This window comes from Mauremys mutica, chromosome 7 (genome assembly GCF_020497125.1).
Source record: "Mauremys mutica isolate MM-2020 ecotype Southern chromosome 7, ASM2049712v1, whole genome shotgun sequence".
Taxonomy (NCBI): Eukaryota; Metazoa; Chordata; order Testudines; family Geoemydidae; genus Mauremys; species Mauremys mutica.
The window spans coordinates 107,987,265-108,014,105 of record NC_059078.1 but is presented as its reverse complement, the minus strand read 5'-3'; the positions used below and the strand labels follow the sequence as shown (position 1 = coordinate 108,014,105).

At 45.6% G+C, this 26,841-nt stretch overlaps 1 protein-coding gene across 4 annotated transcripts in view; it reads left to right on the top strand.

Moving 5' to 3' along the window:
• FANK1 (fibronectin type III and ankyrin repeat domains 1) overlaps positions 1 to 26,841 on the top strand; it is an 88,207-nt gene that overhangs the window by 32,722 nt on the left and 28,644 nt on the right. For all 4 annotated transcript variants that reach the window (XM_045023708.1, XM_045023709.1, XM_045023706.1 and 1 more), the window contains exon 4: positions 21,693 to 21,774. In XM_045023708.1, the coding sequence (XP_044879643.1) occupies positions 21,693 to 21,774 (82 nt within the window). The remainder of the gene's footprint in view (positions 1 to 21,692; positions 21,775 to 26,841) is intronic.

Genomic DNA, 26,841 nt, shown 5'->3' with positions numbered 1-26,841 from the left:
TGGCTCTTGTTATGCCTGTGTTTGTCTGCTAGATTAAAGAGCCCTCTATCAACATTCTGTTCCCCATGTAGGTACTTATAGACTGATCATACACTCGCATCTCATTGTTTAGCAGTCACGGTCGTGTAATCTTCATGTGGTAAATTTACTGCAGTACTCTGGCACTGCCAATGGACCAACATTGCCTAATTTTGCAGTTCTGTGGTAAATGTGACACAATGACTGCACTTTTGGAACCTTCACTCTTCATTGTGATATGGCAATTCCTATGAATATAAACAATTATATTAAATAGTGAAGCAAATATGGCTTAAACCTGAATAACTTGCCATACAGGCTATTTTCTTTTAACTGTTGCAGTTGCATGTAAATATTTTCCATTAACTCATTTGTAAAATAGTCTGCGCACATTATATTATGCACATGAAAACAGAATATGATTCTAGGTTTCTAATTTGCATTCAGTTGGATAGTGGTTTAATAAATCAGAAAAGCAACTACTCTGTTTGAAAAAAGGGTGTTCTGCCTTTTTTTTCCTCCAGGAAAAGTATAAGAAAATACTGCTTAAATGAGGCATGCAATTTTAATCAATTGGGCCCTAAAAAAAGAGAGACAAACAGCTGCTGCTTGTTAATTGGTGAATGTCTTCACCAATGAGCTCATCATTTATTCACTGCTTTCAATGGAGCCTTAAGTTCCATAAATAAAGGTGTTATCACCACATTATAGTATGACTGCTTGCACATCTGTAACCAAATGACTCATTTATAATACATGAAGGATTAATTTCAAAAGAGAAATGTATGACTTTCACCTGTGCAGATTTATTGTGCTTTTCTAATTATTATGTTTTATTGTGAGTGGACAGAACTCTCATATAAAAGCACAGGCATGCATGCTTAAATTCACCATATGAAATGTTAATTTTTAAAATTATTTGTATTAAATTTTGGAACAGCACTAAAAAATTCATATATCTCACTTTTATTTTCTCTGACTCTTACATTGGCCCCTTACACAACCAGATAACTGTTCTTCTCCAAATAAATTGCCCTGCAGATTCACACTATGGTTACCTTGGGAACTAGATGCCCTGCCATATGGATATGTAACCTTGACAGGGAGGTTTTGCAGTGGCAATGCCAAGGAAGAATTTAGAGTTTTGAAGATTATTTTAAAATATGTATGTTTCAGTAGTGTGGACAGGAAATTTGCAATGATGTGTCCAGGTAGACAACATTAATGGTAGTTGATTCTCCAGTCAATTATGCCAGTTATGCAAGACTGTAAATAATTAGATTTATATTTATATCTTTGTTGTATTATACATTAATATACATAATTAACAACTTTCATATTTTTTCAGGAAATCTAAATGGAAAAAGGGAATAAGAATTCTGTACCCCTGCAAACACTCATTCCAAATCATGGATTAAAATATATTTGAATGTTCCCACTCTTTGATTATTTTCTGGTTGAAATTAAATACAAATATAATGTATATTAATAGACTTCATTTTTAATATGCAATTTAGAAATTTATATTATTTTTAATTGAAGTAGAGTGTCCTGAAAATGTTTGTGATATATGTTATTTGTAGATTAAATAACTCTCATTGTATTGTTGGCGTACATACTAATGGGTAACTGGTGCTTTGGTCTTGAAATTCAAGGAGAAATTACCTGCTACTAAAGCATACCATTTTAAAAATTCCTGACCGTTTATCTTTGTTCTGTGGTTAACTATAATGTCATAGAAATGCAGGTCTGGAAGGGACTTGGAAGTCATATAGTCCAGCCCCACTGTGCTGAGGCAGGGACAAGTATACCTAGATCATCCCTGAAAGGTGTTTGTCTAGCCTGTTCTTAAAAACCTTCAGTGACAGACTTCCTAGAGAGGTTGTGGTATCCCTATTTCAGTCTTTAATTATCTGTATAGTTAGGTAGTTTTTCCTAACATTTAACATAAATTTCTCTTGCTACAGATTAAACTGATTACTACTACTTCTACCTTCATTGGACAAGAACAATTGATCAGTCCTCTTCTAAAGGCCCTTAACATATTTGAAGACTATTATCAGTTCCCTACTCAATCTTCTTTTCTCAGGACTAAACATTCCAGTTCTTTTTAATCTTTCCTCATAGGTTAAGTTTTATAAACTTTTGTCATTTTTTTTGTTGTCCTCTGAACTTTCTCCAATTTGTCCATATCTTTCATAAAGTGTGGCATCCAGAACTGGACACTGTCCTCTATCTGAGGCCTCCCCAGTGCCGATTACAACAGGACAGCTATCTGTCTCATATCTTACATATGAAACTCTTGTCCATATACCCCAGGGTGATGTTAGTCCTTTTTGGAACTGCATCACTTCGTTGAATCATCTTCAATTTGTGATCCACTGTAACCTCTGGACCCTTTTCAGTCCTTAGTCAGTTATTCCCCATTTTGTAGTTGTGCATTTGATTTTTTTTCTTTCTAATTGTAGTACTTTGCATTATTTTCACTGAATTTCATTCAGATAATTTCAGTACTCTAGTTTTTCGTGGTTATTTTGAATCCTGTCCTCCAAGCATTAGCAATCCCTCTCAGTTTGGTGTCATCTGCAGATTTTGTAAGCGTACTTGCAACTCTATTTTCCAAGTCATTAATGAAAGTAATGGATGGTACTGAACCCAGGACAGACACCCGTGGAACCCCTCTAGATACGTCCCTCCAGTTTGACAGTGAACCACTGATACCTGCTCTTTGATATCGTCTTTCAACCAGGTATGCACCCCACTTTCATCAAGACCACATTTCCCTAGTTTGCTTATGCGAATGTCATGTGGGACTGTGTAAAAAGCCTTATTAAAATCAAGGTATATCAAGTCTGCAGCTTCCCCCACATTCCCTAGGGCAGTTACCATGCCAAAGAAGAACATTAGTTTGGTTTGGCATGACTTATTCTTGACAATTCCGTATTGGCTATTACTTATTACCCTACTGTAGGTGCTTGTCCGGTCTAATTGTTCCAGTATTTTTCCAGATATTGAAGTTAGGCTGACTAGTATATAATTCCCCGTAATTCTAGTTTTGTTTCCCTTTTTAAAGAGAGGTACTATGTTTGCCCTTCTCCAGTCCTCTGGGACTTCATCTCTCCTTCATGAATTCTCAGAGATAATCATTGACCGCTCTGAGATTACTTCAGCTAGTTCCTTAAGAACATTAGGGTGAATTTCAACAGGCTCTGCCAACGTGAATATATCTAACTGTCTCTTAGGCTTACTGACTTTAAGGCCAGAAGGGACCATCATGATCATTTAGTCTGGCCTCTTGCACATCGCAGGCCACAGAACCTCACCCAGCTACTCCTGTAATAGACCCATAACCTCTGGCTGAGGTTCTTTCCCTATTTTGGCTTGCATTCCTTCCCCCTTATTCTTAATATGTGTTAAGTATCTGATTACTATTAGCCTTTTAAAAGCCTCAGTCTTCTTGGTGTCATCCATTATTCGCTCTCCTTCCATGCCAAGCAAAGGACCTACTCTTTCATCTTTCTCTTTCTTCTAATGTATTTATAGAACCTCTTCTTATTGCCTTTTATGTCCCTTGCTAGATGTAACTCATTTTATGCCTTAGCCTTTCTGATTTTGTCACTACATGTTTGTGGTATACTTTTGTATTCATCCTTAGCAATTTGCCCATGTTTGCACTTTTTGATTTTCAGGTCTTTAATGATCTCCTGATGCATAGAATCATAGAATATCAGGGTTGGAAGGGACCTCAGAAGGTCATCTAGTCCAACCCCCTGCTCAAAGTGGAACCAATCCCCAACTATATAAGCCATATCTGTCTTTCATTTGCATTGGGATTGTTCGCTGTTGCACCTATATTGTCTCTTTGAGAAACTGCCAGCTCTCCTGAACTCCTTGTTCCCTTAGATTGTCTTCCTGTGGGACCTTACCCTACTAGTTCTCTGAGTTTATTTTTTCTGCTTTTTTTAAGTCCATTGTCTTCTTTTGCTGCTCTAACTCTTTCCTTTCCTTAGAATCATGAAATCATCATTTCATGATTACCTTCACCCAAATTGCCATCAACCTTCAGATTCACAACCAATTTCTTCCTGTTAGTCAGAATCATGTCTAGAATGGTTGCCCTGCTGGTTACTTCCTTCTAAAACAAAAAGTTGTCCCCAATACATTCCAAGAATTTATTAAACAGTTGTGCCATATTACTTTTCCAACACATGTGTGGGTAGTTAAAGTCCCCAATTACTGGCACTAGAAAAGGTTCAGAAAAGGGCAACTAAAATGATTAGGGATTTGGAACGGGTCCCATATGAGGAGAGATTAAAGAGGCTAGGACTCTTCAGCTTGGAAAAGAGGAGACTAAGGGGTGATATGATAGAGGTATATAAAATCATGAGTGATGTGGAGAAAGTGGATAAGGAAAAGTTATTTACTTATTCCCATAATACAAGAACTAGGGGTCACCAAATGAAATTAATAGGCAGCAGGTTTAAAACAAATACAAGGAAGTTCTTCTTCACGCAGTGTACAGTCAACTTGTGGAACTCCTTACCTGAGGAGGTTGTAAAGGCTAGGACTATAACAGCGTTTAAAAGAGAACTGAATAAATTCATGGTGGTTAAGTCCATTAATGGCTATTAGCCAGGATGGGTAAAGAATGGTGTCCCTAGCCTCTGTTTGTTAGAGGATGGAGATGAACGGCAGGAAAGAGATCACTTGATCGTTGCCTGTTAGGTCCATTCCCTCTGGGGCACCTGGCATTGGCCACTGTCGGTAGACAGGATACTGGGCTAGATGGACCTTTGGTTTGACCCGGTACGGCCGTTCTTATGTACTACTGGGTCTTGTATTTGGGATATTTCTGTGTTTCATCAATCATCATCAACAGTATCCTGCCGTCACCTTTGTGACGGGTTGGATCACAGAAACCCTCTTGGGAGCTGCCACCCGATGTGCCAAGACTACCTCTGCTCCTGCTTTCCCTGCCAGCTCGGGACCACAGCATCCTGTTTTGCTGAGCCAGACACACCCGTCTGCTTCAACAAAGACCCAGGGTCTGAATTACTTGCCCCAAAGCTGCAGGTTTACCTGAAAGCAGCTCACAGAAGTGTTCCTGTCTTTAACACTCAGATGCCCAACTCCCAATGAGGTCTAAACCCAAATAAATCCGTTTTACCCTGTATAAAGCTTATGCAGGGTAAACTCATAAATTGTTCGCCCTCTATAACACTGATGCACGGCTGTTTGCTCCCCCAGGTATTAATACATACTCTGGGTCAATTAATAAGTAAAAAATGATTTTATTAAATACAGAAAGTAGGATCTAAGTGGTTCCAAGTAGTAACACACAGAACAAAGTAAGTCACAAAGCAAAATGAAATAAAATGCGCAAATCTATGTCTAATCAAACTGAATATAGATAATCTCACCCATAGGCGCCGACTTATATGGGGCTCTGGGGCTTTAGCCTCAGGAATAAATCCCAAGCAGGGGCTCTGCCCCACCAATGTTTTTTCTCCCCTGCTTGGAGCGCCCCCCCGCCGCCGCCGCCAGGGCTGGAGAGCTTCCCCCCTCCCCTCCCCGCCCCGCCCGGCCCCAGAGAGCTTAACTGCCTGAACGCAGGCAGCTGCGTCTGCATGTCTCAGTTTCTTCCTTGCCGCTCAGCTGCCTAGCATAACAGCAACAGCAGTCAGCAGTGAGTGCAAGCTGCTGCTGACTGTTGCTGACTGTACCATCTCCGAGTGGAGGGGGAGGGGGGCCCGCCGTGCTGGTGGAAGCCCTCTCCTCTGCCCCACCCCGGAGGCTGGAGGCTTAAACGCAGGCATGTGTCTCTCCCTTGCCTTGCCTGTTGCCTCTGCTGCTGCCGGCTGCTGTTGCTTGCTGGAGCACCGGCCGGGGGAGGGGAGGGGGCTGTGCCATGTTTGGCATCCCTCCCCTCCCCCTACCTGGAGGAGATGCAAAGGGCACTTCCGGCCAGGACTCGGAGACTGACCTCACTCACCTGAGCAGGTCCTGGGCTTCCGTGAGTGTTTGACCCTATGATTCCCCCCCAGCCCCCACTCCTGCCCAACGCTGGGGAAGGGGCAGCCCCATGCCATCCCCTCCCACCGTCCCCCCCCCACTGAAGCTACGGTGAGGGGCTGCAGGCTGCAGCAGGGGTCAGGGAGGCAGGAAGCCATATGTGAAGGCAGTGCCCCTCCCCTCCAGCATCCACCCACCACAGGGCAGATGGGGGAGGGGGATTCATAGACCTACCTGAGCAGCTGGGGCTTGGGTGAATTTTATGACACCCTGCTCCCCTGCCCCATAGCCATCACCATGCAGACCCCACTTCTGCCCCATGCTGGGCAAGGGGCAGCCCCATCCACAGTGAAGTTATGGTGAGGGGCAGCAACATGGAAGGCCACCTGTGATGGCAACCCCCACCCCCTAGTACCCATCACAGGGGAGGTGGTTGGGCTTTCTGGACCTGAGGGGCCCTAGGAAGGAACATATGCAGTGACTGTGGTGCAGAGTGAGTGTGCTGTGGGGGGCAGGGGGGAGAGGAGGGGTCCCTCCCCTGGAGCTTGCTGCTGCCAGTGGTGGTGATGGGGAGTCCTCTCTGGCCCTAGCCCTGGGGCAGCCTGTCTGCACCCCAAGTTCCTCATCCTCAGCCCTACCTCACCCCAAAGCCTGCACCCCCAGCACCGAGCACGCTCCTGCACTGTGAACCCCTCATCCCCAGCCCCACCCCAGAACCCTCACCTGAGGGGAAAAACATGCAACTTAAATTTGGTGGTCAGTTTGGAGTATCATTGTATTTAGCACAATATTTGATTATTTTACACCCTTCAAAGTATGTAACTGGTTGTATACAGGTGTTTTCTCTGAATACTGTCTGTGTGCCTCAGTTTCCCCAATGCATTTCTTAAGGCTCTAGATGGTGGGATAAGGGGGTGTGATTGTTGTAAAGCCCTAGAGGGCCAGTGTGATGCTGTCTGCACAGAGAATGGCTGACACCCTGTCTCCAGGCAACTGATGGCCTGGGCCACTCTCCTGCAAGGTGCCAACTGAAGGTGTTGGAGAACAAAGAGATCAGGTGGCCTCCTAATGCTTGGAAAAGAGACAAAGGCCAGAGGAGGGAGTGTCAGTGCCTGTGCAGACTTCTGGGAAGCGCATGGTGTGGAAGGGGATGCTGGGATGCTTTGGAACAACTCCATACAAAGCCAGTCAGGACTCTGGGGGAGCCTCCTCTCTGAGCATACTGTCTCCAGGGCAAGAAGCTTACACCTTCCTGGGTCCGACCTCGGAGCATTCAGCTTGCCCTTCCACACTGTGCACTTTCCGCAGCGAGTCTGCCCAGGCAGGTCCTGGGGCAACCAGAGGTCCCTGCACCCCAACTCCGCAGTCAGATGTGACTCTCAGCCAGACAGTAAAACAGAAGGTTTATTAGATGACAGGGATACAGTCTAAAACAGAGCTTGTATGTACAGAAAACATGACCCCTCAGTCAGGTCCATCTTGGGGGGTGGGGAGCCCAGACCCAAGTTCTGGGCCTCTCCCGATTTCCCCAGCCAGCTCCAAACTGACACTCCCTCATCTGGCCTTTGTGTCTCTTCCGGACAAGGAGGCCACCTGATCTCTTTGTCCCCAACACCGTCAGTTGGCACTTTGCAGGGGAAACTGAGGCACCCACACAGTATTCAGAGAAAACATTAAGAACATTCCCACTTTGTCACAACAGGTGCAACAAAATTTAATACCGTATATTAGGTATTAATAGACAAGTGCTGCTTCTGACTTTCCACTTTTAATTGACCCTTGTAATCTTGTGGTGCTGACGCATTGTAGCTTCATTTTATATCAGTTTACAGGGTGAGAGCGCGGGGCGGGGGCACCATTTTGGGCCCCACCAAAAATTATACGAACCTGCCGCCTATGATCTCACCCTCAGAGATGCTTCAGTAAGTTTTTTCCTCAGACTGGACACCTTCCAGGCCTGGGCACAATTCTTTCCGCTGGTACAGCTCTTGTTCCAGCTCAGGTGGTGGTAGCTAGGAGATTCTTCATGATGGCTCCTCTCTCCTCTTTGTTCTATTCCACCCCTTTATATATCTTTTGCATAAGGCAGGAATCCTTTGTCCCTCTCTGGGTTCCCACCCCCTCCTTCTCAGTGGAAAGACACCAGGTTAAAGATGGATTCCAGTTCAGGTGACATGATCACATGTCACTGCAAGACTTCATTGCCCACTTGCCAGCACACATGTATACAGGAAGACTTACAGGTAAAACACAGCCATCTGTAGTCAATTGTCCTGGTAAATGGGAGTCATCAAGATTCCAAACCACCATTAATGGCCCACACTTTGCATAATTACAATAGGCCCTCAGAGTTATATTTCATATTTCTAGTTTCAGATACAAGAGTGGTACATTTATACAAATAGGATGACCACACTCAGTAGATTATAAGTTTTGTAATGATACCTTACAAGAGACCTTTTGCATGAAGCATATTCCAGTTGCATTATATTCACTCATTAGCATATTTTTAATAAAATCGTATAGACGGCAATATCACAACCTTCGTTTCCTTTCTTAAGGCTTGGAAAGTGTGGAAATCTGGAGCTTTTATGCAAATTATATTTTGCCCAAATTTGCATATTTGAGGATGGTGCACATCTCATTTGTATAATATTCCTCTTCACTGTCAACCTCATCATTTTTTCCCAAGCCATCAGCTCTTATCAATTCTCCTCTTCCAAGTAATTCATCAATTCCATTGAGGTTTTCCCCAGTCTTTCCTTCTGTATCTGTCTTCCATATCCCCTACCCTGCCCTAAGTATTCCTCCAGCCCTTCTTTTTTCTGGTTCCCCCTACCTTGCCCTTTCCCTTGAGTTAGCTGTCCCTCCATCTCTTTCTGTGTCTTCTTCTTGAGGTTTCCTATCCATCTTCTGTTTGATTTCTCCCTTGAGCTTTTCCTGGGTCTCTCCCTTTCTAAGGCGTCCCCTTCCTCTCTTGAGTATGCTTGTCCCCCCGACCCTCCTTTTGCCCCTCTCTCCCCCAGCTGAAGTACTTTTTCCCCTGAATGCTAGAGGGTCCCAAGGAACTATTTGTTTTTCTTCCCTGTGGGGGTTGGTTATGTGCTGGAAAGGGACAGACTGCTAAGGTTTCCTACCTAACTCCCTGGTCTGGGTTGCAGCCTGCGGCTCCTTTTGCTGGCCACCATCTGCAAATCTGCCATTATTTGTGAGCAGCAGTTCAACACCTGCTCAATTGGTATGCAAGGAGAGATGAGTGAAGAGCACAGAGCCTCTGAGCTGATTTCAGGCACATTTGTATGGCCTCTCAAGAAGCTACCTGAAAAATAGGAGATTCAGGCAGCCAACCAAGAACCCAAGAGAGGGAATCTGAAGTATACCAGGGAAACTTCTTCCTCACAATGCTCCTCTGAGGGTGGATTTGATTTTAAATCAAATTTCATGATTTAATTCACTAGTCAGGAAGACTCGATTTAATCATGGATTTCTACATAAAAGTGCATTCTTGTGGGTTGTTATAACCTTAATACATATTCTTCACAACTCAGAGATAGATGAGACCCAAACTGGGTCTCTTTTATGACCTGCTGCCATTATAGATTTTCCCTTCTAGTGAGAGAATGGTATGGTAGATCTCAAATCAATGAAGGCTACACTCAGAAAGACCTCAAGACTTCTGGAATATGCTGCTCAAACAGTTTCACTTTTGTTTTTACTGCCTGTCCCTCTCCTCTCACATTTATCTCCAGACTTCTTCTCTTTGTCCAGATCTATTCCGCCCCCAACAATCTTCTATTCATTGAACTTTTTGAAACTTTGCACTTTAAGAGAGAGGTAAGGGATTAACTCTCTGTACAAAAATTTGCACAGGGACAATAGAGTTGAGGTCTGATATTTCTTACTTTTCTATATTTATTTATTTTAAAACATTTTTGCTGTTAACGAGCATGTTATCGCTGGAGACACTAATCCACAGTTTGAGAACTGCAAAACTAGGCATCTCTGATGGTATCTTGTAGACTTAGCATTGAGTCCCATTGGGTAGATAGAAAGATTAACCTAAATAATCTATACAGAAGCCTCTGGAACTCCATAAGATTGGGTCCCTAATCCATGAACTATTGGAACTCATTTACCAAACTTTTTTTAAACATTACATGAATATATTGTCTCATACTGTAGAATTAGAATTTATAATCCCTATTCCATAATGATATCTTTGAGCTATAGTTTTAACTAAAATACATTATCTTTACATAGGGTTTTTTCCTCAAAAAGCATTTTATCAAAAAAATCTGATTTAAATTTAAAAAAATCCATTTTTTAAAAATCATTGATTTTTATTCACCCTGGCCCCTCTACAGGAGTGGTATGTCTCTTCACTACGCATAATGCAGGGTTGTGGCTAAATGTCACACTCTATCCCTAATAGAACTGTGAAGCATTTTTTAAAGATGTAAAGTGAAATGTAGGAAGTAAGTTATGTGAATTAAATCTGATTCACCAAAATGTTATGTCTTTTCTCCTTTATCTTTATTGTCTTTTAATTTCTCCATTTTCTTTCTATTTTTTTCTTATTCTCTCTTGTTCCCTTGGCTCCTTTTCTTTCATGGTAAACTGTTTTAGCAGCTACAATAGCATCACTCCCTTTTCTAGTGTCCACTCTCTTTGCTTTTGTTTAGTGTTCCTGACGCAATGGCTGACTTTGGAGTCTTTTTGAATGACTTGTGGAACTTTTCAAATATAGATGCACTGCCCTAAAAAATACCACCCTTGGGCTACCTAGCTAATAAGAACTTCAAACACTATAAACATTGCAGAATTAAGATTTAAAGTAATATGCCAAATTCTATAATTTTTATTGAAGCCGGTTCTCAGGGAAATAAAATACAGGTCTGTCACATCTTACACGCATTTAACATGCGCGATTTCAGCTTTACACGGTCGGGGGAAAAAAAAGAAAGTGCGGGCGATTCCACCAGCGTGAGATGTGAATCTGCTGTTCCCACTAAAATATTTTTTTTGTGGGGACTTGACAGCAACAGCATGTCTTTAGGCCTGTGATAAGGTTCTCCCCTATAATAACCCTGGAGGGTTGGCCAAAAAAGAACAAAAAAATCAGTTTAAATAGTGTGTATGCCCCGGAGTGAGTGTGAGATGGGAGAAGCGAATCTGCTGTTCCCACTACAGTACTGCTGTTCCAACTACAGTACTCAGTCCCCCTGTGCCTCTCATACTGTGCACATCTTGCCGCACTGAGTGAGATTCTACTGTACCTGTACTGTTTAAAGATACAGTACATATTTTTCATGTAACATGGCCCCTAAACGCAAGTCACTTAATCTTCAACCAAAGAAACAGCGATCTGCTCCAACGCTGGAGGAAAAACTGGCTGTGTTGGACTTATTGAGAGACGGTATGTCCCTTGCCAATGTGGCGCGTAAATACAGCCGTAACGAATTTAGCAGTCGTGCCATCAAGATTCGAGAGAGAGAAATTCGTCAAGTCGTGGCATCAAGTGCTCCAGTAACTGCTAGGGTGACGAGCCAAGTGTGTGATAAGACTTTAGTGAAGACTGAAAAGGCATTAAACTTATGTCTGGAAGACATGAACCGTAAACGTGTGCCTATCAATGGCAACATGTTGTGAGAAAAGGCTCTTAGCATCTATGCACTGTTCATACCTCCCACCGAAGAGGGACAGCCTTCTGATAAGAAGGAATTCAAAGCCAGCCAAGGTTGGCTTAACAGTTTTAGGAACCACTTCAACCTCAAAAACGTGCAGAGACTACTGGTGAAGTTGCATCTGCCACTGAGGAGGCAGCAAAAGCCTACCCCAAACAATAAAAGAAAATCATATAGGAAAGGGGCTATCTTCCAGAACAAGTTTTTAATGCTGACGAGACTGGGCTCTTCGGGGGAAAAAAATGCCCACCCGCACTTACATTTCGAAATCAGAAAGACAAGCCCCTGGCTTCAAAGCAGCTAAAGACCGTGTGACTGTGTTGCTTTGTGGCAATGCAGCTGGGCTTGCTCTACAGGGTTGCAAATCCCCGTGCCCTAAAAGGTAAGAACAAAAATCTCCTGCCTGTGTTCTGGCAATCAAATAAAAAGGCTTGGGTGACAGCAGCATTATTTCTGGATTGGTTCCACAAGTGTTTCATTCTGGAGGTCAAGCAGTACCTTGAAGAGAAAGGACTTGACTTGAACGTGTTGCTGATCATAGACAATGCTCCTGGCCACTTTGTGGCACTCCGGTTTGCGCATAACGATGTTGAAATAGTCTTTCTCCCTGTGACGGGTCTGGTACCCCAGCACCCCCTAGTGGCAGGGGCGAGCTGGGGCCTAGCGCCGCGCCACTCCCTTGTCCTTCGGTCTGCCCTGGTAACCGGCGTATTACGGCCTACTGGCCAGAGTTCATGTAAACACCCCCTTCGGAGCGGGGTAGCACGGCCTAGTGGCCGGAGTCCCACAACCCCCCCCCCTTCGGGGCGGGGTAGCACGGCCTAGTGGCCGGAGTCCCACAACCCCCCCCCTTCGGGGCGGGGTATAAGGGGTGGGGGTAGGGGACTCGGGCCCGCCCTCTCCACCGAGCCCCGACCCAGGGCCCTGTTTGTGGCAAGCTCTCCTTGCCACCCGCTCGGCGGGGATCCGCCTGCAACACGCCGAGCGGTACTGCAGCTTTAAGGCTGTCAGTTTCTACAATCCCCTGGGTCACTTCCTACCCTGTCTAGCCGGACGTCGGCGTTGTGGGAGCGGTTCCCCCGTAGGTCCCCTCCGGCAGGCGTCCCTCCCCGGGGTCTCCGGTACGGCCTCTGCTCGGCTGATGTCCCGGTCCAGGCTCACTGGCTCTCCTCCTGCAGGAGCTGACGGTCTGTGTCCTTCTCCCCCGGTGGTCAGCCCCGACTGAGCAGACCTGCAGGCTTTTATACCGGTCTGCCAGTTGGAGCACGCCCAGCAGAGCTTCCTGGGCGTGGCTTCCTCTGCTATCAAAGAAGGGTTAACCCCTGCTGTACCAGTGCGGGGCTGTCCCGCCCCGTCACACTCCCCCCCAGTACCACCTCCATCCTCCAACCTCTCAGCCAAGGCATCATTAGCTGTTTCAAGGCTATGTACACAAGGCTTACATTCTCATGGATCCTTACCACTATGGATGCTGATCCCAATGTTAATGTGATGGAGTGTTGGAAGTCCTTCAACACTGCTGATTGCATCACTTATATTAAAAAGGCAGTGGATGCGATCAAGCCTGAAACAGTCAATGCATGTTGGCGAAACCTATGGGAAGACTGTGTGAACGATTTTAAGGGTTTCCTGACCATTGACAAAGAAGTGAAACTCATTGTTCAGGTGGCCAGGCAAGTGGGTGGTGATGGCTTCATTGACATCCTCAAGGAAGAAATTGAGGAATTAATTGAGGGCCATAGAGAAACATTGACTAACGAAGAGTTAGAGGAACTGATAAAATCGTCTACATAAGACGAAGATGATGATGAACAGGAAGAGCCAGCAACTTGGAATCTTCATAAATTTTCTGAAGTGTTCCAAACAGCGAAACACTTGAATGATTTAATTTCTGAATATGTGGAACAAAGTCTCATAATCACACGTAGTATTATGGATGATTCTGAGACCGTACCAAGAAATGTTTGAGGAGCTCAAGAGACAACAGTGACAGTTGCCAATCACCATGTATTTAAAAAAAAACAACCAGAAGCAGCAGAGCCTACACAAAAAACTTCTTGAGCTGAACCAGAGCCATCCACTTCCTCTACGACTCGCTCTCCATCACCCAAGCCTGGCCCATCATCTCCTGGATCGACATCAAGCCCTGGCGACTCAATGATAGTGTTGTCAGGGGAAGACTAATCATTGGAGTGTGTACAGTACAAGACTAGCAAGAATATCCAGGATGACTGGTGACTGTTCAGGTTTACAGTACTGTACTGTCTTCATTTTTTATTCTTTCATTCTTCCATCTGTTATGTTATTAAAAATACTGTAAAATTATATTTGGCATATGTAGTCTTTATTATATACTGTACTGCATATTGCTGTATACAATACATAGTACTGTACAGGGCTGTATACACAAAACTGTACTTTATGGGTGAGTTAAGGAATATTCAAGGGTCATTTTCACTATACGCGATTTTCACTTTACGCGCTGACTGTGGAAGTAACCCCAGCGTAAGATGTGACAGACCTGTAAGCATATTCTGGCAATTGAAAACTGTTAACAAATGTCTTGTTCAAGCAAGTTAACTCATCAGCTCTGTAGCTATCTTGTAAAATCTCAAAGGATGACAACTGCAGTATCTTCACACTAACCCTCCACGTTTTCTTTCTTTAAATACTTCCACACTCTCTAATCAGAATGATTTTAATCTTGCTTTGAGTCAGTACTGCATTTTAACATGTAGTTTTCTAAAATGCAGAGCCATACAGGTTCTAGAAAATATGCAGTCTGAAGCTTTTTAAACTGAAATGTGGCTAACCACTAGTTGCTTGTTTTGCAACAGGATTTGACTCACTTGGCATGCTATCATCAGGTGCCTATCCAACAATTAAATTAAAATATTCCACTTTTTGAAGTTTACCAGGCCCTTTTTCATCCTTGCCCTTACTTTTTCAGAGTGCAACCAGACATTCTTCTTCGAGTGATTGTTCACATGCATTCCAAGCAGCTGTATGTACACTGCGTGCATGCCAGCCGGAAGATTTTCCCTTAGCAGCGTCTGTAGGGTTGGTCCTGGCACCCCCTGGAGTGGTGCCTCCATGGCGCCCTATATAGGGGCCTGCCGACCCTCCACCCCCTCAGTTCCTTCTTACCGCTGGTGATGGCTAGCTGGAACTTTGCTCACTCTTGCAGCTAGCCTAGCAGTGTCTCGTCTAAATGTATATAATTGTTTCCTCTCTCATAGTTTAGAGTTAGTGTTAGTTAATAGTTGTTGGGGGGCTTCCCCACAACGTAGTCGTCACCCTGCTGGGGCATGCATGGGTCCCTAGGGTTTAAACTCTGCACGGACTGCGGGAAGTTTATGCTGAAGAGTGACCCGCAGTCATCCTGCTTGAGGTGCCTCGGGGAGAGCCACCAATAGACTGGTGCAGTATGTGCAGGAGATTCCATCCCAGGACTCTTAAGGACAGAGAGCAGAGACTCAGAGTGCTCTTGATGGAGGTGGCCTTCCGGCCACAGTCGGACCCTGAGCCTGCTGATCCGGCGCCCAGCACCTCATCCTCGGTGCCAGAGCAGACAGGAGGCCCAGTCTAAGTCCTCTAAGTCCCGGTACTGGAGAGAATCGGGACATAGAAAATCGGCCTCCGTATGGCACCGATCACCATCTCTGGTGCCTGCGAAAAAGAAGAGGCTGGCGGCATCCACGTGTGATCACCCCACCAGGACCTTAAAAGGCTGGCGGCATCCACGTGTGCGGTGGGACAAGCTGAGCCACAACGGCATCCTCCCAAGGTCCCATTGACTCCTGCCCCGGTGGGGGTGCGGTCAAGTCCGGACTGGTCTAGCTCCCCGGACCTCAGCGAGGATGTGCGTCTCCCATTGACACTGGAGGCGTTTGAGACGGCCTCTGACTTGTTAAACCTCCCGGTGCCAGCCTCCCTGCGCTGGTGGAAAGAGCCACCAGACACGGCCCAACCCCCGATCCAATCAAGGGGCAAGCTGGCCATGATGTAGCCCCAGTCCCCGCCCCGCGCCACTCCGGCAGCACCGACACAGAGAGAGCGCTCCCCGGCCTCGCGGCACCACTCCCCGGCGACAGTGGGTACTGCTCCCCCTCGGTCTTCTATTTGGAGACTTCGGACTCAGAGGCGGAATCCTACCGCTTCAGTAGATCGAGGAGCAGGAGGTCCGCTTCTCAGGCAAGCCAACAACCTTACCCAGCACAGTGGCAGCAACAGTGGCAACCGCCTTTCCAGTGGCCATTCTTGACTCCCTGGGCCTACCATCAGTCCCTGGGACAGGAGCACAGCCCGCGCTCCAGGTCTGCGTCTGTCTCCTCGACGTCGGTCGCTCCGGCGCAAATGCCTTCACTGCTGGCACCGATGTCCGACAGGAGTGTGCCACAACAGAACCCGGCACTGCCTAGTCAGACACCGGCACCAACGGGGACCATGTTTCCGATGCCACAGGCACCGCCCAGCATGCCTCGTCGTTCAGCATCAACCCCAGTACTGGCCGCGGTGCTGCATCCTACATCTGCACCGGCCACACAACCAGAGTACCGTGTGCCGCAGAACCCTGCAGAGACTGAGGGTACAGAGGAAGGTCCTTTGCAGGTGATCTCCTCCTCTTCCTCGCCGGATGAGGCGGTTGCAGGAACTTCAGCGGCACCAGCCCTAGAGGACAACTGGGTGCTTCAGCAGCTACTTAAGCGTGCTGCTCAGAGCCTGGCGATCCAAGCGGAGGAGGTCGAGGTGGATGTAGATCCGGTGGTGGACATCCTGTCCCCCTCGGACCCGTCTAGGGTCGCCCTACCGTTGATCAAAACGATAGCTATGTCCCGCACCTTGTGGCAGACGCCAGCTTCGTTGGCCCCTATGGCCAAAAAGACAGAGAGGCGCTACTTTGTACCCTTCAAGGGCCATGAGCACCTATATACCCACCCTCCCCCGGACTTTCTGGTTGTGGATGTGGCCAACCAAAGGGAGCGTAAGGTATTCCAAGGGTTTACACCGAAGAACAGGGAGGCCAAGAAGTTGGACCTCTTTGGTAGAAAGGTGTACTCAACGGGGGGTCTGCAACTACGTATAGCCAACCAACAGGCTATAGTGAGCCGGTATGGCCATAACATGTGCTCAGCCTTGTCCAAGTTCGCTGAACTCCTTCCCCAAGAATGGCCAACAGAATTTTCCGCTCTGATAGAGGAGGGGAAGCTAATTTCCTGGGCATCCCTCCAAGCGGCCCTGGATGCGATGGATGCAGCCTCCTGCACACTGGCAACCGGGCTGGTCATGCAGCGGAGAGCCTGGCTTCAGGTCTCAGACCTTCCACATGAGGTCCAACAGACCGTCCAGGACCTCCCCTTCGAGGGGCCATGCTCTTCTCTGAGATGACGGACAAGAGGCTCCATAGCCTAAAGGACTCAAGGGCTATCTTACGCTCGCTAGGCCTGCACACCCCAGCCACCCAACGCAGGCAATTCAAGCTGCAGCCGGCTCCAGTGCCGTACCAGCCCCAGAACGGCCCGGAGCCCTCGGGTAGACGGAGCAGAAATGGCAGAATGAGGCAACAACAGCCCTCCGGCCAGTTGTCTGGCCAGCCGCGGCCTCCGTCGGGGCCTAGACCCCAAATTTGATGGTGCGGTCAAGGACAACCTACCAGTCAGGACTCTGGATCCTACCAACCCCACCTTTTCGTCACGTCTGTCCCCCTTCTATTATGCCTGGTCCCGAATCACATCGGACAGTTGGGTGCTCCGCACGGTAGAGAGGGGATATTCTATCCAATTCTCCTCCCTCCTGCCCCACCAGCCCCCCTCCCTGTCCCTCTTCAGGGACCCCTCTCACAAGCAACTTCTAATTCAGGAAGTGCAGTTCCTCATCGTAGTAGGGGCAGTGGAGGAAGTTCCTCAGGAACTCAGGGGCAGGGGTTTTTACTCCTGGTATTTCCTAATACTGAAGGCAAAAGGGGGCCTCAGACCCATTATAGACTTTGTGTCTGAACAAGTTTGTAAAGAAGCTCAAGTTCCGTATGGGGTCTCCCTGTCCTCCATCATCCCCTCCATGGATCCAAGAGGCTGGTATGCCGCCCTTGACTTGAAGGACGCGTACTTCCATATTGTAATAATCCCTCAGCACAGACGTTATCTCAGATTCGTAGTGGGCAACACCCATCTCCAGTTCGCAGTACTACCTTTCGCCCTGTCAACGGCCCCAAGTGCCTTCACAAAGTGCATGGCAGTTGTAGCAGCTTTCCTGCACAAGCATGGGATTCAGGTGTTTCCCTACCTGGACGATTGGCTCATCAAGGGCCGCTCGAAGGCACAGGTGGAGGCTCAGGTGGTCTTTATCAGACAGACCTTCCTTGAGCTCGGTTTCCTGTTGAACGAGGCCAAGTCTACCCTATCTCCTGTCCAACGGATAGAGTTCATAGTGGCAGTTCTGGACTCGACGCAGGACAGAGCATACCTACCGGAGGCCAGGTTTTGGTCTATGTCTGACATCATCCTCGGTCTCCGCCGTTTCCCGACCATCACAGCGAGGAACTGCCTCAAATTGCTGGGACATACGGCTGCGTGCACCTACGTGGTGAGTCACACCAGGCTCAGGCTGCGCCCTCTTCAGTCCTGGTTAGCAACTGTGTACAGACCAACCAGGGACGCGCTGGACTCAGTGATGATGCTTCCCTGAGCGGTGCTGGATTCCCTCCAGTGGTGGATCAACCCGTGGGTGGTCTGTGCGGGAGTACCCTTTGCCAACCCTCAGCCATCCCTTTCCTTGGTGACAGATGCATCGGATCTGGGGTAGGGGGCGCATCTCAGGAATCTAAGGACCCAAGGCCTTTGGTCCCCAGAGGACCTCTCCCTACACATCAACGTCAGGGAGCTACGGGCTGTTCACCTTGCCTGCCTTACTTTCAAATCTCGCTTGGCGGGCAGGTGCGTTGCAGTCCTCACGGACAATACCTTGGCGATGTTCTATATCAACAAACGGGGGTGCATGCTCCTCTTCCTGTGCCGGGAAGCCCTTGCGTTATGGGACTTTTGCGTACAGAACGCAATTCACCTAACAGCATCCTACCTCATGTACCTGTGCAGAACAGCCTCGCGGACGCCCTCAGCCACTCGGTCCATGGTCATGAGTGGTCCCTTTGCCGAGACATGGCACGCTTAATCTTCCGTCTCTGGGGTTATCCCCAGATAGACCTGTTTGCCTCGAGGGACAACAGGAAGTGTCGACAGTTCTGCTCCCTCATGGGGCGCAGTCCATGGTCTCTAACAGATGCCTTCCTCCTCTCGTGGGAAGGCGGCCTGCTTTACACCTTCCCTACAATCCCCATGGTCAACAGGGTACTCCTCAAGATACGCAAGGATCACACTTGCGTCATACTGATAGCGCTGGCGTGGCTGCGCCAGCATTGGTACACATCGCTGCTGCACATGTCCATACAGGCGCCCGTTACGTTGCCACTGCTCCTGGACTTGATCACACAGGATCGGCGCCACCTCCACCACCTGAAACTGGAGTCGCTCCACCTCACAGCCTGGATGCTCCATGGCTAAGCCCGGTGGAAATGCAATGCTCACAGCAGGTCAGACAAGTCCTCCTTGATAGTAGAAAACTGTCCACCAGGGCCACATACATGGCCAAGTAGAAACGTTTTTCCATCTGGGCTGAACAGCAGGGACAGGCTCTATTGCTTGCCCTGATCCCTCTCATCCTTGATTACCTACTCCAGTTGAGACAGTGAGGATTTTCCCTCTCTTCGGTGGCCATCTCCGTGTTCCACCCAGGAGCTGACGGTGGTTCAGTCTTCACAAACCCATTGGTATGTCACTTCCTCAAGGGCCTGGATAGGCTGTTCCCGCATACTCGACAACCAGTCCCGACTTGGGACCTTAATTTGGTCCTCTCCGCCCTCATGGGGCCCCCCTTCGAGCCACTGGCTACGTGCTCTTTGCTATATCTCTCCTATAAGGTTGCATTCCTCGTGGCTATCACCTCGGCCAGGAAGGTATCAGAGCTCAGAGCGCTGACATCTGAGCCTCCATACACTGTCTTCCACAAAGACAAAGTCCAACTCAGGCCACACCCGGTATTTCTTCCTAAGGTGGTCTCCCAATTCCACATGGTCCAGGACATTTTTCTCCCGGTGTTCTACCCTAAGCCACACTCCTCCAATGCAGAGCATAGGCTGCATTCCCTGGACGTTCGCAGGGCCCTGGCATTGTATATTGAACGAACTAAACCGTTCAGGAAATCAACCCAACTCTTTGTAGCTGTGGCCGACAGAATGAAGGGGCTCCCCATCTCTTCACAGTGTATCTCTTCATGGATCATGGCTTGCATCCGCGAATGCTACAATCAGGCCAAGGTGCCTGCCCCGCCAATCACAGCCCACTCCACAAAGACACAGGCCGCAGCATTCCTGGCTCAGGTCCCGACACAGAAGATATCCAGGGCTGCCCATGGTCCTCAATCCACACATCCACGTCGCACTATGCCATCATGCACCAGGCCAGAAACGATGCAGCCTTCGGCAGGGTGATGCTCCAATCTGCAGTGAACTCTGACCCCACCACCTAAACTCAGGCTTGTGAGTCACCTGCTTGGAATGCACATGAACAATCACTCGAAGAAGCCCAGTGTGAGTTACTCACCTTTTTGTAACTGTTGTGTTGTTAATGTCCATTACAATACCCACCCTCCTGCCCCTCTGTCGGAGTGCCGGCAAGAAGGAACTGAGGGGGTGGAGGGTCGGTGGGTCCCTATATAGGGAGCCATGGAGGCGCCACTCCAGAGGGCGCCAGGGCCAACTCTACGGACGCTGCTAGGGGAAAATCTTCTGGCTGGCAAGCACACGGTGCACACACACCTGCTTGGAATAGACATGAACAACACATCTCGAAGAACAACAGTTACAAAAAGGTGAGTAACCGTATTTTTCCAAGGTTAGTTAATTTTCATGGGAGAGACCTGCAACACTTTGTGCTGGACCTAGAGGCTGAGCAATCAAATCTATTTGCTGTGTTCTCCTCATTTTCTTTCGTATGGCCTGGTTAGGTAGCAACAACTACAACTACAGCTGTGTTCTCTATAAATAGGAAAGAGATCATTCTGCATCCAAAAGAAGGTTGTTATTTTTTTGGTTCATTAATGCCCATGTTCATCATTAGACTAACACAAAAAGTGTGGCATATGGATTAGAAATCTGGTCTTTACCAATTACCACAGGAACTAGTGTGTTTTAGAGATGGCCCATTGAAACTGGGCACACTTATGGGCACGAGGAACAATAAATTTGATTTGTTTAGGAAATACCATTTTACAACAGGATTTTGTTATGAGAGGATATCTAGAACCGCTGTTAATCTAGTTCTGGGCGGTGTTTGGTTCTTATTTTTATTTTGACAAATGGGCTGTAGGAAGATATCTTAGTGAATAAAGGTAGGCTGATCATGGTCCAAACCCTAGACAGGAGGGAGTCATGGTCAGACACAGCAGTTTTGCCCTTCAAGAAAGAATTAAGAGAGAACTGGAAGCCAGATCTCTCCCAATCACCACAGCATTCAAGGGACTGTACTACGTTGACTGAGCAATTGAGTAGTTTAATCTCTAACATGATGAACCTATATCTGGGAACTATCTCCAATACAGAAGTATATAAAGGGATTAGTCTTCCACTAAAATAATTGATTTTTAAAAATGGTAATGAAAAAGACAAAGATTAGTAATGAGCATACTGTATTGTGAGAATGATGCCAGTGAGTATAACCACACTTCGAGTCACCTCTTAAATAAAAACAGCTATGTAACAGTGATACAGATTCTTTTGTTTAATTTAGTAATCTAGAAAATATCCAAAAGTGGTACTGAAAAATATGAAAGCTAATCATTTATTTGCAGCGTTTCAATACTTGGCAACACCACTAGAATGAATCTCTGAACTGTTTTGCAAATACTTTCCTATTTTGTTAACTACAGGAGAGCCGATGAGTGGAGAGCAACTTCATCGAGCTGTCAGTATGAATGATGTAGATGCAGTTCTTAACATTCTTCAGGGAGGGTGAGAAAATATTCAGATTATAAAATATCTATAAAGTGTTACAGTGGACATGAAATCATGTAAACTGCATGATGCTGTTGTGTTTGTTTCAGTGAGTTAGTTTTCCCATGTCCTAAAAATTAGACTGCACATTTTATGATAAAGTGACAAATTACAAATTTGCTTTCTCTGTTATATCATTTTACAAATGGAATATGCCATTTGGTTTTGATCATTCTTCCTTAAAAAGTGTATATAAGAAATAGATGGGATCCAAATACACCTCTACCCTGATATAACGCAGTCCTCGGGAGCCAAAAATCCCTACCACGTTATAGATGAAACCCTGTTATATTGGAGTAGTGGCGGCAGGGCTCCAGTGATGATTTAAAGAGCCCAAGGCTCCGGCCGCGGGGAGCCCTGGGCCCTTTAAATCGCCACCTGAGCCCCACTGCTAGACCCCCGGGGTAGTGGCTGCAGGGCTCTGATGGTGATTTAAAGAGCTCCGGGCTCCGGCCGCTGCGGGGAGCCCGGGCCCTTTAAATCGCCAGCCGAGCCCTGCTCCCGCAGCTCTGGGGTAGCAGCAGCAGGGCTCCAGCAGTGATTTATAGGGCCAGGGGCTCCCCGCAGCAGCTGGAGCCCTGGGCCCTTTAAAGCGCCGCCCGAGTCCCACTACCGGAGCCTATCGCGCTATATGCGAACCCGTGTTATATCAAGTCAGAGGTGTACAGGCGATGGGAATGATTAGAAGCATGGAAACAGTTCCATGTGAAATGAAATTGAAGAAACTGGGAGTGTTTATTTTACAGAGTTAACAAATAAGGCAGAGGGGATATCATAAAAGGGTACAAAATAAAGAAAAATGGGAACCTATATTCACCCCTTCTCATAACACAAGAAAAAGGGGATTTCTGATGAAACAGAAAGGATAGAGCAGGGGTTCTCAAACTTCATTGTGTCAAAGTTAGACTCAGGACTCACCGTTTGTCAGACCACTCTGTTTTATTAGCACAGCGCTCTGCTAATAACACCCAGATAATGTGAGCACCATGCAAGACACAAACTATCTTATTTATACAGATAAAAGGGTGAGAACTTAACAAGATAACAAAGGAAGCAGAATCAGATAAGTTTACCTGGGCTAGGCATGCATATCTTATTTCCTTACTAACTATTATCCATCTTCTGTTAATGTTTCGCCATTAGCACCATTGTTTATGCCTAATGTTTCTTTTCCTGGCACCTGTATTTCAACATTTCTTATTTCTGCTTAAAGGTACATACAACATTTCTTTAATCCATTCTTATTTTTACAATATAATTCATTCTACTTTCACAATCCCTCCTTTTGGTCAAGCTCACGCCATGACCAAAATTTTACTGGGTTCCACATATTAACCGTTCTTTATTTCTTTGTTCATCAGCAATATTCAAAATCATCATATTAGCACTCTGTTCTGGGGCAGTCACCTGAGTGGCATGCCTTACACAATTTTGGGTACAACAGGAGACTAACTGAAAACATACAAAAATTATTAGGATTCCAAACAGGATAGTCAGGGCTCCCTGAAACAACCAGTTTCCTATGCCAGAGAATACTTAGCCACTTCCATAAAGAACTTGGCTCTTCATGGGGAAGATATGCGATTTGTTCTAAGTGGCTAGCGTGATCTATTACCTCATTGGTATCGTCAGGTATAAACACACAACATTGTTTTCCAATGAGAGCACAGGTCCCTCCTTTGGCCGCCAGCACTATGTACAATGCCTGACGGTTTTGGAGGACCACCTGTTGGATCGCCCCTGTTTCTTTGGCCAGGGCTCTTAAACTTTCTTCAGTTTTATTTGCCATTATTTTAACTACTTCTTTTAACCTCAGGAGCCTTTTTGCCTGGTGTATTACTCCCCCAAGTGGGTTAAAGGAACTGCCAATAGTCTCTTCCCAGGTGTCATTACTGTTCCATATTGTGTTAAACGGACAAGGTCCTCCAGTGAGGTCTGGGGAATTGAGTGGGATAGCCAGGACAGGAACATCAGTTTGAGAGTGGGCTGGGATGTGGCTGCAGACCCAGCATTTAGAAATATTAAGGGTCTGAGCTATCCACACTTGCTGTTGGATAAAAGAATTGTCATTGTGGACTCCCCAGACCTTCAGACACCAACAGCCAAGGAACAGGCACCACCAGAGGTGCATGTTGGAGGCAGGGCCCTTCTGGTTCTGACAACCTCAACTGAGGGAACTGTAGTCACAGTTTTATGTCCACCAGGCAGCAGGCGCTAGGCTCACTACTGCTTTTTCTTGGGCCTTGCTTTAGGTAGTCGTCTGCTTCTGGCAACCCTTACGAGAACATAGATTGTAAGGTATTGCAGGCTGTTCCTCTACGTCATCTTCTGGAGTCAAAATTGACTCTGCATGGTCCTGAGGTGATGATTGGTTCGCTGGGGGTGGTGCATTCTTACACGGCAAAGCATGTATTCATGCTGCGGATTCCAGACAGTTTAACAGCCGTCTGGGTAGTAAGCAGTGCCTGATGATTCTTTGATACTCTAAGTCTTTTTGCTTCTTTCCTTGACTCTGGCTATAACAATGGCCTTCACACCTTATCTTTTCCTGATGCATTCATTCCTCATTCACACAAACAGATTGAGAATACAAACAGTAGTATTTTATATCGAGCAAAAAGGCATTGCAAATTAAACCTTGCTAAGTTTTACAATTAATAACCAAGACAATTTACATTGAGACCCAGGCCTTCAATGTTTCTCTAATTTACTTAACATAGACACAATAGAGAATCCTGTCTCTTACTACCTAAATCTTAAAACAAAGAGTTAGAGAGGGCCCAATTTGTAATGCATATGGGAAAACAGAATCGTACAGTTCCAGAGGGTCATTTCTTTCTGCTATTCAAAAAGGGTGGCTAGCAGGATGAAATCAAATTATACATTATAAAGTCCAGCTCCTACATACCCCCCTTTTGACACTAAGATTATCAATCGCCAGTGTCACTTCTTATGTAGTAAAACACTGGGAGGTGATTTGGGCCGTGGCTCTAGCTTTGCATACATTTGTTTTATCCACCAACATATTTTAAACATTTCAATTAAACACATACAATTTAAAACCAAAAACAATTAGGGGTAGTAACATTAGTATGCCAGTAGTTGTGGGAGACCATCCAGATAATATGAATGGTTCTGTTTCCCACATTGTTTTGTTTGTTTTTAGGAACTATGTTACCTTTTTACCTTTTTAAACAGATAATTGGTAACTGTTTGCCATTCAATGCCAAGACTGATAGAGAACTCAGCTAAATCAGTGCTTACAGTAAGCTGAGACTTTTTGGTTGTGGCAAATAGTAAATGTGATTATTTGTAAACACAGTACTTACATTACATGTACATTTGTCTACTGATGGGTTGCTAACACTTCTATCCTTTTAAAACACTTCTTTCCAAGAATTAACACACACATTGCCCGTTATACAATACTTTGGTCTAATTATTAATTTTATCCCACATAGAGGATCCTAGTGAGATGTCTTTACTACAGGGCTTTGGAGCAACAGGCATGGATAAGCATACCCACTTTTGAGGAGCTCACTTGGTACAACCTCTAGTGTCCAATAGTTTCCCTTCCTCCCCAGCCCACTGGCTTGAGGTTTGAGGTAGCCAGAAGGATCCCAGGTGCAATCTGTGGAGTGGGTTAACTGTCCATATCTTTGCTTCCAGAGCCTGTTGGGGTGTGCAATTTTAACAACAATTTCTTCACTTAACAAATTTTGTCTTACCGTACTGGAGTCATACTGCATCCAGTTATATTGATAGGTATTAAACAATTATCTGTTTCTTTGCTTTAACAGATGTATTAAAACCTTAATATTCTCTGATATTACCCAAAACATCTTATTTTCTAAATATCTGCATTTTAGTACATTCCATAGCTATTGCAGTATGTTTTTTTTTTAAACTTTTATTTGTTTTTGTAATAGGTTGTTCTGTAGCTGGTATTAGCTTTTTCTGATTTTCTGAAAGACAAAAATAACATTTTTCTACCCCTTTCAGGGTGGCATTGATTGTTGCTTAAAAGATTCCTTTCTTTTACAAATACCCTTGCTGATTGCAGGCAAAACAGAGGAATTACCCCCATATTTTCCTGTGTTTTTTTTTTTTTTTTAATATAGGCAGGCCAGGTTTTAATGGATTTTACTTTAAGGGTTATGGGGAAATTATTTCACTGATTAGTTATTAAATTCATGAGGTGGTGTACCTCAAGTTTTTCTTCTTATATAGCAGACCAAGTTTGTAATGTTTTTCCTGCTGTGTTAAGCTTTAAGTTTATTCACAGGTAATAGCTGAGAAGCATCATTACCATATTACCTTAAAGGATTTTTCCAAAAATCATACACACTATATGTTGTTACCGGGGTACTTACTAACATTAAATTTATTTCAATGTTTAATATTAACAATAACATTTAGCGTCAAATCTCTTAAAGAGATCTTGTTATATACCATGTCTTTTATTTAGGCAATTTCTTTTGTGCTGGCAGTTTTCACCTTCCTTTATCAGTTAGGTAATTTGCTTCAACACAGGCTTGGCTTTTGGATTCAAAGCCATCAGCAGAGCTCAGAGACTCTGTCTTAAAAGGGACACAATCAACTTCCACCAGAGTTTTGATTTCTTTCCACTTTCAACTCCTGCTTACAAAACACACACAGATGTGAAAAAGAAAACAGTCTATTGCGGCTCCTTGCAACTTTGAATTAAGAGTCAAATGAATTTTTAATGGCATTAAAAACAAAAACAAAACCAATTTATCTTACACCTACAAAACAGGAGTTTTACAAACCAGAACATTTTCTTTTCCTTAACATTCCTTTACACTTTTTTTTTTTTTACATAGCTCTATATATATATTTGGATTGTTTACAGGCACTCTTTTGGAAAAGGGCCCATTTTCCCTTCAGAATGGCTGCAAAGAAACCAATAATTCTCTCTTTAACATGGTCCTTTTTAACATTTTCACAAAGTTTAACTGCTTAATTCTCTCCAGCCTTTGTAGAGTTAACTTTTCACTCTCTTTC